The sequence below is a fragment of the Carlito syrichta genome, unplaced genomic scaffold (assembly GCF_000164805.1).
Source record: "Carlito syrichta isolate Samal-C Ts95f unplaced genomic scaffold, Tarsius_syrichta-2.0.1 Scaffold314334, whole genome shotgun sequence".
In the NCBI taxonomy this organism is placed as follows: Eukaryota; Metazoa; Chordata; class Mammalia; order Primates; family Tarsiidae; genus Carlito; species Carlito syrichta.
The window spans coordinates 399,297-409,415 of NW_007258430.1; the positions used below are offsets into that span (position 1 = coordinate 399,297).

The 10,119-nt window shown below is 42.3% G+C and overlaps 1 protein-coding gene across 1 annotated transcript in view; it reads right to left on the reverse strand.

The window, feature by feature from the left end:
• FAM177A1 (family with sequence similarity 177 member A1) overlaps positions 1-10,113 on the reverse strand; it is a 33,255-nt gene extending 23,142 nt beyond the window's left edge. The window contains exons 1-2 of the mRNA XM_008071458.1: positions 10,006-10,113; positions 1,941-2,114 (exon numbers count right to left, since the gene is read on the reverse strand). Coding sequence (XP_008069649.1) covers positions 1,941-2,114; positions 10,006-10,098 — 267 coding nt within the window. The 5' untranslated portion in view covers positions 10,099-10,113. The remainder of the gene's footprint in view (positions 1-1,940; positions 2,115-10,005) is intronic.
• Positions 10,114-10,119: the final 6 nt, after the last annotated feature.

The following is a 10,119-nucleotide window of genomic DNA, read 5'->3' on the forward strand; positions in this document are numbered from 1 at the left end:
CACTGCACTCCAGTCTGGGCGACTGAGTGAGACTCCAACTCAAAAAAAAAATAAAAAAAATAAAACATGCATATACAAATAAACAAGAACGCCTTGAAAGTAATTTAAAAGGAAGATATTTATTCCAACAATTCTTCCACTGCATGAAACACCTCTTTAATATTCTAAATGTATGTGGAAGTGCATACTGCACAATCCTTTGAATGTTTTCTACAGTAGAGAATCTGCTTATGATTTTTTTTTTTTTTTTTTTTTTTGAGTTGGAGTCTCACTCTGTCGCCCAGACTGGAGTGCAGTGGCCACCGCAGCCTCGACCCGCTGGGCTCCGGCAATCCTTCCGCCTCAGCCTTCCGAGTAGCCAGAATTACAGGCATGCGCTACCACGCCCGGCTGATTTTTTGATTTATTGTAGAGATGAGGTCTCACTGCCCAGGCGGGTCTTGAACCCGCGGGCTCAGGCAACCCACTCGCCTCAGCCTCCCAAAGGCGCGGGATTACAGGCTGAGCCACCGAACCTGGCTACTTATGATTTTTAATAGCCAAAAACTACTCAGAGATAAATCTGATGAAAAATGAGTAATAATATTTTAAATACTATATCAAATATCTATCCTGTTACTATGCTTTATTTCCTTCATAGCACTTTTCATAGCCTGATAATTATAGTACATATTTATTTGTTAATTGCTTGCCTTCCCACTGGTATATGAGAACAGAAATTTATATTGCCCATGGTCGCATCACCAGCACCTAAAACAGTCCGTATTAGAAAATATAAATAAGCCGGGCTCAGTGGCTCAGCCTGTAATCCCGCACCTTGGGAGGCTGAGGTGAGTGAATTGCCTGAGCCCGCAGGTTCGAGACTCGCCTGGGCAACTTAGTGAGACCTCATCTCTACCATAAATCAAAAAATTAGCCAGGTGTGGTAGCGCGCGCCTGTAATTCCAGCTACTCGGAAGGCTGAGGCGGAAGGATCGCCAGAGCCCAGCAGGTTGAGGCTGTGGTGGCCGCAAGCGGCCACTGCACTCCAGTGGGGGTGACAGAGTGAGACGCCTACTCAAAAAAAAAAAAAAATACGAATAGAAAAAGAAAATATAAATATGTGATTACCTAAACTGTAAAAATAACTGCTTGGAAGGGCAACACTTTTTAAAAATGTACTGCAAGGCCGGGCGCAGTGGCTCACGCCTATAATACCAGCACTTTGGGAGGCCGAGGTGAGAGGATTGCCTGACCCCACAGGTTCGAGACCAGACTGGACAACTTGGCAAAACCTCATCTCTACAATAAAAACCAAAAATTAGCCGGGCATGGTGGCATGTGCCTGTAGTTCCAGTTACTTGGAAGGCTGAGGCGGAAGGATCACCTGAACCCAGTAGGTCAAGGTTGCAGTGGCTATGAGCATGACACTGCACTACAGCCTGGGCAACAGAGTGAGACACCAACTCAAAAAAAAATGTACGGCTAGTCTCAAAATGTTATAGTCATATCTTGTATAATTATAAATTCTTAAATTTAGCTGGTGAGACACATGAAGTTTAGCAATATAGATTCCTATTATCTAATCAAAACTTGAGGCAATATAAAGAAGAACTAACAACTCCCTATTTTAGGCATGGAAAACATCATGGTAGTACTCTCCTTAAATCAAAGCGACTTGGATTCAAGCACTCAGTTAAGTAAGATAAATCCTGAATCTATCCACACTCACAAGGTACTCTGATACCAAAAAATAAAGCATTTCAAACTACTGAAATGCTGGAAATATTTTCATCTATACTGGGTAAAAATACAATAGCCTACCAAAATCACATTATATAATTGTGTAACAGAATATAGGTGATTTAACCTCATAAATTCTCTTCCATTCAATGTTTAAGAAGAAACAAACTAATCAAAACAAAGTCCATTCTGGAAAGAATCATCAATATTAAACCTACCGGATCAACAGTAGGCAAAACATCTTTCTTCTCCAGGCCATCAACTTCGTCTTCATCTGTGCTGTATTCTTCCATTGTTTCACCACTAACAAAGTGGATGACTCTCCTGGGGACTTTCTTCTTTTTTCCTATGACTCCCAGTTCTACATTTTCAAAGCCTCTGTCATTATTCATCTGTATCAATAATAAAATTAAAAAATGAGAGTTTCAAGTGAAATTAATTTTTTTCATTATACCCAAAAATTTTGGTTGCTTTATCTTAGGGAATAAAGAAACATAAACCAATCTTTAAGCAGCTCTTTTTTTTTTTAAACAAAATATCAGTCAGGCATGATGGCTCACGCTAACCCTAGCACTCTGGAAGGCAGAGTCAAGAAGACTGCCTGAGGCCAGGGGTTCGAGATCAGCCTGGGCAATCTGACGAGACTTTGTCTCTACAGTAAATAAAAAAATTAGCTGGGCATGGTGACACACGGATATGATTCCAGCTACTTGGAAGGCTAAGGTGGAAGGATCACCTGAGCCCAGCAGATCGAGGCTGCAGTGGCCATGAGCATGCCACTACACTCCAGTCTGGGTAACAGAGACTCCTACTCAAAAATAAATAGATAAGCAAACAAACATAAAAAAGCAAAATCATACATACAAGAGCATCTATAACATACCATATATTGTAAAATATAATGAATAACAAAGCAAGCATGTGCATACTCACTGAAGTTAAAAATAGAACTTAACCAATTAAACTTTTTATTTAATTCAACAGTTAATAAACTATGACTTTAAGACACAGAAATCTCAATACTATACATACATGCAGACCTACTAGACATCAATAATTTTAAAGTACAAAGATCATTATAGAAAGATTAATATGTAGCCAGGCTCGGTGGCTCAGCCTGTAATCCCGTGGCCTTTGGGAGGCTGAGGTGAGTGGATTGCCTGGGCCCGCGGCTTCGAGACCCGCCTGGGCCACTTGGCGAGACCTCATCTCTACAATAAATCAAAAATTAGCTGGGCGTGGTAGCGCGCGCCTGTAATTCCGACTACTCGGAAGGCTGAGGCGGAAGAATCACCAGAGCCCAGCGGGTCGAGGCTGCGGTGGCTGGGAGCAGCCACTGTACTCCAGTCTGGGTGACGGAGTGAAACTCCAACTCAAAAAAAAAAAAAAAGATTAATATGTATCAAAGGAAAAATCATACAGACATATTAAAAATATAAAATGAATAAAAATAAGTTTATATCAGGGATCTCTTCTAAGTCTTTGGATTTTGGCTTAGCTATGTATAAGCAAAAGAAAACAATTCAGATTAACTAGCTCTGTTCCTCTCCTTTTCTTAAAATAGGAGTCTTAAATTCAAATGCCTTTCAGGACTAAGCAGGTACCAAAAACGAGTGAAGGAAGATATAGGCAAGACTGGACCTTGGACAATGCATGCCCCAACTAAAGACATTTAAAGTGAAAACAATTTTAGAACATTGTGAAGACCAAATAAAATCCATTTGTAAACCAAATCTAGAAAGCAGACCATCAGACTCTGAACTTAGTTCACATAAGTCAATAATACATAGGTGACAACAAAGATTTCTGACAGTAAAAAGCTTTTTCAAATTTTAAAACTATAGTAGTTTATAGAGGTATAATTAAACCCATATTTTACTCTTAGGGAAATATTAATTTTTTTTTTTTTTTTTGAGTTGGAGTCTCACTCTGTCGCCCAGACTGCAGCCTCGTCCTGCTGGGCTCTGGCGATCCTTCCGCCTCAGACTTCCAAGTAGCTGAAACTACAAGCATAGGCCATCACGCCCAGCTAATTTTTTGACTTATTGTAGAGAGGAGGTCTCTCCAAGTTTCCCAGGCTACTCTTGAATCTCGGGGCTCAGGCAATCCTATCATCTTAGCCTCCCAAAGTGCTGGAATTATAGGTGTGAGCCACCGTGCCCAGCTGTGTTGTTGGCTGTTTTATGATGAAAATATGTTTATGTATTATTGGTATTTTAAAACTAAATCAAAGAAAAATGATACAGGACTGTCATGATTCAAATCCATGTTGGTGGAATTCTCTATGATAGTCCAAAGTTCAAAAAAATAAAGATTCTTATAGTTATGAGCAAACATAATTTAAGCCCATGATTGCTGTTCAACTACTAGAAGGTTCCTTGAACTGCTGTTACTGAAACAGAATTATACTGATAAAAGTAGTGAACTAGAATTGCCTAGCTACGCAAGTAAATGCTGCTTATTTTTATGCATTGCTTTCTCTAAGGTGCTTCTTACAAAACATACAGTGGTTCTTCTGTTTACTTCCCAAGGTAAGTTTAGTCATTAGCCAGGATCTGAATCCAGGTATATCCAACCCAAGGAACACATGCAGTGTTCCATGACACACATGGACATCACTGAGAACAACAATAACTGCCATATAGCAAACTGCAAATCATAAAAACGGTGGTAACATAGGCTATTTATGGGTTAACCTGGAAAAAAAGATCACAATTCTCTCTAGTATGTCCTGAGGGTCCAAACAAATCCCAGTCCTTAACAAGAGAAGATCAGTCCATTTATTGTGTCCATGAACAAAATTAGTAAGTAGTTCACCCAGACTACCTTTCTTCTATCCACCCCTACCCTCCACCAGTCCCCAGGCATCAAGACCCATTCCTACCCCATCTCATGTTTTCCCTTGAGATAAAATTTGGCTTATGTTTATCCTGACCCCAGCGTTTCCTTTTGGACCTGACTCAGCTTTTTGGGTCCCTTAATTTTCAATGTAAAGGAAAGGCAGAGGAGCTGGGTTAGGTCTCCAGTCATCACACTAACTGGGTAGGTCTACCAATGCAACAGCCTCAGTCGATGAGAGCTCAGATCTTTCACAGTATACCAAACGTTCCACCCTGCCCCACTCCCATCAGAGCAGAAGTAGCTTCTTTCTGCTCCTTCTACCAATCTCTCATTGGCTTCAATTTTCCTTTCTAAGACGCAGGCAAAGGAGAAGGAAAGCCTCACTTATGACTTCCTAGAGGTCTAAGAGAAAACAATGCACAAAAATAAAGCAGCAATTTACTTGCGTAGCTAGGCAATTCTAGTTCACTACTTTTATCAGTGTAATTCTGTCTCAGTAACAGCAGTTCAAGGAACCTTCTAGTAGTTGAACAGAAATCATGGGCTTAAATTATGCTTGCTCATAACTATGGGCTCAACTACTTTATCTTCCCTAAACTTGAATAAAACATTCTCTCTCTGGGTCATAACAACTAGTGTAAAGTCACTATTAATCCTGACTCTTGGCTATATTCTTTCCAAAAGGTTAAAAACAAATCTACAAGCCGGGCACAGTGGCTCATGCCTGTAATCCCTGCACTTTGGGAGGCTGAGGCAAGAGGATTGCCTGAGCCCAGGGGTTTGAGACCAGTCTGAGCAACTTGGCAAGACCTTGTCTCTACAATAAATAAATTTTTTAAAAATTAGCTGGGTGTGGTGGCACATGTCTGTGGTTTCAGCTACCTGGAAGGCTGAGGCAGAAGGATCGTCTGAGCCCGGCAAGTTGAGGCTGTGGTGGCTGTGAGCATGTCACTGCACTCCAGCCTGAGTGACAGAGTGAGACTTCGACTCAAAAAAAAAAAAATCTACAAAAGAAAAGGCTGAAACATGATTAATACTATTCATTCTAATACCAAAGTTAAATAAGTATAAACAGAGTTAACAGTCTCTATATACAATACTTAATTTAAAATAGCATTTTAAGCTGGGCACAGTGGCTCACACCTGTAATCCCAGCACTTTTGGGAGGCAGAATCAAGAGGATTACCTGAGTCTAGGGGTTTGAGATCAGCCTAGGCAACTTGGTGAGACCTTGTCTCTACAATTAGCCGGGCGTGGTGGTATACACCTGTAGTCACAACTACTTGGGAGGCTTAGGTGGAAGGATTGCCTGGGCCCAGCAGGTTGAGGCTATGGTAGCTGTAAGCATGTGCACCACTGCACTCTAGCCAGGGCAACAGAGATTTCAACTAAAAAAGGCATTCTTTTTGTTCTAATCATATTTCATACAAAAAATTTTATTAAGGAAACTTTTATTGAAGGCCTCTCTTGAAAAAGTTAAACATTAATTTTTGATATAGTAAAACTCAGATTTTAGGTTTATCACTTTTAAGTAGGAGTAAGCAAGCTTTTTCTGTAAAGGCCAGTTGGTAAATATTGTAGGTTCTGTGGACAAGCAAACGCTGCAAAAAGCAGCCATGGACAAATAGCTACTTATATGGATACAACATAGTGAATAGGCATGGCTGTATTCCAAGAAAACTTTATGTAAACAAGTGGCTAGCTGGATCTGCCCCTAGGCTGTAGTTCGCCAACTGCTACTCTTAAGGAGCCAGACTGCCCAGTAAAAAATCTGTGGAAAACAATATAGGTTGAGTATTCCCTATCTGAAGCACTTGGAGTCAGAAGTGTTTATTTAGCATTTCAGATTTTGGAATATTTGCATTATACTTACTGGTTGAACACTCAAAATCTGAAAATCCAAAATTCAAAATGTTCCATTTCCTTTGAGTATTAAGCCAGCATTCAAAAAGCTTTGAATTTTGGAGCATTTCTGATTAGGGATTTTCAACTTATAAATGATCTGTGATTCAGCCTCTACCTGGGATGTAGGGGGCAGCAAAGGGAAACAGGTAAAATCAACCAGAAAACAATTTGGATCAAAATTTCCAATAATCATAAATAAAAGTTATTCTCTGAATTTTCTAATGTTTCATTTTTACAAACAGTAAACCTGCAGATAAGAACATTTTCACTGTCAATTTCGCAAATTCCATTTTAACAAACTCCAAAGATCTTAAAAGATAGTTTTACAGCACCAGAAAATTATGAGGTACAATATCAATTAACGTTTTACTGCATTTTATAGTTAACCAATCCGTAAATCTGCTCATTTCTCAGGGCCAGTTTTTAATGGCAGTTTTATTTTTATACAGCACCCAGAACTTCTTTAAAACACACACTACTCTAGGAATTTATTCTGTGTCACCTTCTCCAAATAGGTGGTTAGCAACATGGGGGTAGGCACTGCTATATCCTTTGGCCAACGTTTCCTGGCACACAGTGAATGCTTGGTAAGAAACTGAGATTGTGATTCAGTCTATTCAGAGAAGCTGCTGGATAGAATGTCACAACAGGTAATGGATGACCTGGTTAGAGGCCTAACTCTAGATCCAATTTCCTATCTTTTACTTCTTTCCCTATATGGCACTTAAGTTTCTCAGTTCTGCCAAACTTGGGAAGAAGTTCTCCCAAATTTCCACTTCACAGGCCTCTTCCCTCTCACTGTGCTCAAACCCCAGGGCACAGATCTGAGGTTCCCAGAAATGTTTCAGCTTCAGAAGCATGAATAAGAAAACAAAAAGGGGCAGGCACAGTGCCTCACACCTGTAATCCCAGCACTTTGGGAAGCCTAGGCAAGAGGACTGCCTGAGCCCAGTTCAAGAGGAGCCTGGGCACAATGGTGAGACCTTGTCTCTATAATAAATAAAAAAAATTAGCCAGACACGGTGGCATATGCCTGTAGTCCCTGCTACTCGGGAGGCTGAGGTAGAAGGATCACCTGAGCTCAGGAGGTGGAGGCTGCCTAGCCTTATTTCTGCCAAAGGAGTAAGGCTCGACTCAAAAAAAAAAGGGAAACTAGGAAACAATTTGTATAATACAAACTCATTTGTGTTTTGTTTTGTTTTTGCTTTTTTTTGAGTTGGAGTCTCACTCTGTCGCCCAGACTAGAGTGCAGTGGCCACTCCCGGCCACCGCAGCCTCGACCTGCTGGGCTCCGGCGATCTTTCCGCCTCAACCTTCCAAGTAGCCGGAATTATAGGCATGCGCTACCACACCCGGCTGATTTTTTGATTTATTGTAGATATGAGGTCTCGCTGCCCAGGCGGGTCTCGAACCCACGGGCTCAGGCAATCCACTCACCTCAGCCTCCCAAAGGCGCAGGATTACAGGCTGAGCCACAGAGCCCGGCTCATTTGTGTTTAACAAAAAAGAATGGATAATATTTGCATAGAAAATCCCAGGCAAAATACACCAAAACTTAATAGTTACTTTTGGGGAATGAGAATGTGAGAAGGGATGGTGGGGGATATTCCCATACATTTTTTTTTTCTTGAGCACTTTTATCTTTTGCTCTACAGCCTTTTTTACTGTTTAAATATTTATAATTTGTTAACCAAGAATGCGAAAACAATATAATACCACTAAACCAAAACAAAGAGACTATCTTCAAACAACATTTATCTGGTATATCAGTACAGGTATGTTAACTTTGCTCTTAGAGAGATTCAAAGCTGAAGGAGTGATTAAAAAGAAATTCTAGTAACAAAAGGAAAAATCAAATGGAAAAGCACACCAAGCACAGTGGACTTAAAGTCTAAGTTCAAGTGTACCTGGCAACAACAGGTCTCAAATCAACTGAAAATGAAGTGGCTCCCTAATCAATTAGCATTGGCCCCTGAATTCCCTCTTGCATGCTTTCCTCCTTCTCTTTTTACATAGGAGAAAAAAACAAGAAATTCCACATAGAGACTGTATGTGGGAAAGTTTTTGTTTATGTAAACTACATCTTATACTTTGAGAGCTATACTCAGTTTGGGAAAAATGCCTAACATTCATGTAGTTAGTCTCAAAAACAAAGCTACTGAAAAAGCTTCCTTCTCACAGAGGGTGGGAAGATTTCTGCACATGAGCAACTTGAGGTTTTGTTTTGGTTTTTTAACCATCCATAATAACTCCAGAGAGATTTTCAACAACCAAAATTATATACTCCTGAGCAGGTTTCAGTTAAAGCCATTTGTTCATTAGTTTTACTTGGTCAAATATCCTAAACTACTAACTTAGACTACCAAATCCAACACACATCTCCAAATTTAGTACCTAACTGCAAACTCATGCTGTCACTACAGTAACTTGAAATGTAGCCAGTCAGAACTGAGACGTGGTATACGAATAAATATACACAGGATTTCAAAGACTTGGAAAAGGCTCAAAAAGACAATGTAGGCCAAGGGCGGTGGCTCACATCTGTAATCCCAGCACTTTGGGAGGTGGAGGTAAGAGGACTGCCTGAAGCCAGAGATTCAAGACCAGCCTGGACAACTTGAAGAGACCTTGTCTGTGCAATAAGTCAAAAAATTACCCAGGCGTGGTGGCTTGCACCTGTAGTTCTACCTACTTGGAAAGCTGAGGCAGAAGGATCACCTGAGCCCAGCGGGTCGAGGCTGCCGTGGCTGTGAGCGTGACACTGCACTCCAGCCTGGGCGACAGAGTGAGACTCCGACTCAAAGAAGAAGAAAAAAGAAAACAATGCAAAATACTTTACTCACAACTTTTATGTTAGTTATATGTTTAAATGTTTCTGATAAATTAGGTTAAATAAGATACCACGTTAACATTAATATCACCAGGTTTTCATCTTTTTAACGTGGCTGCTGGAAAATCTGCAATTACCATTTTCTATGCGGCTCTCATTAAACTTCTAAAGGACAGCGCAGGTCTCAGCCTTAGTCACCTCGTGAGAGACATGGGAATAACACCCACCTTGAGCGGGTCTCCTAAGGGTGCGATGAGCCAAAGCCTCGCACCGAGTTGCTATAAGCTACCCAACGGGCAGATGCCAGAGGCGCCTGCCTGCACTAGAAGAGGCTGCCGGGCGGCTGAAGCCGCCGTCACCTGGCTTCCAGCTACTCTAAGGACGGCCTTCGGGGACACGCCTTCCTCGTCTCGCTCGCCGACCAGAAGCTGGGATTCCCTCGGGAAACCCGAGGCCGCCCACATTCTGCGGCGCTGCGGGCGAAGGGTTGGTGCTGAGGGGGTGGTGGGTGAGGGCGGGAGGCGAGGGGCGCCCCGGCGGGCGTCCGCTCCTTCCCACAAGCCGACTTTACCGCTCTGAGGCGGGGTACGGCGAGGAGAACCCCGAAACCCGCGTCCGGTGGGCGGCCCGACCCGAGAAAGGCCGGGCAGGAGCCCCGGAGGAGGCTCGGCTCTCGGGTCTCACCGCCCCCCGCGGCCCCGCCCTACCTGCCGCGCCGACTCCCTGAGCGCCGCGGTGGCAGCGGCTCCCGAGGCTGCGACTGCTTCCCCTTCCACACGGCCCGCCGGCGCCGGGTCCATCGTCGTGGCCGCCAAAGGGCT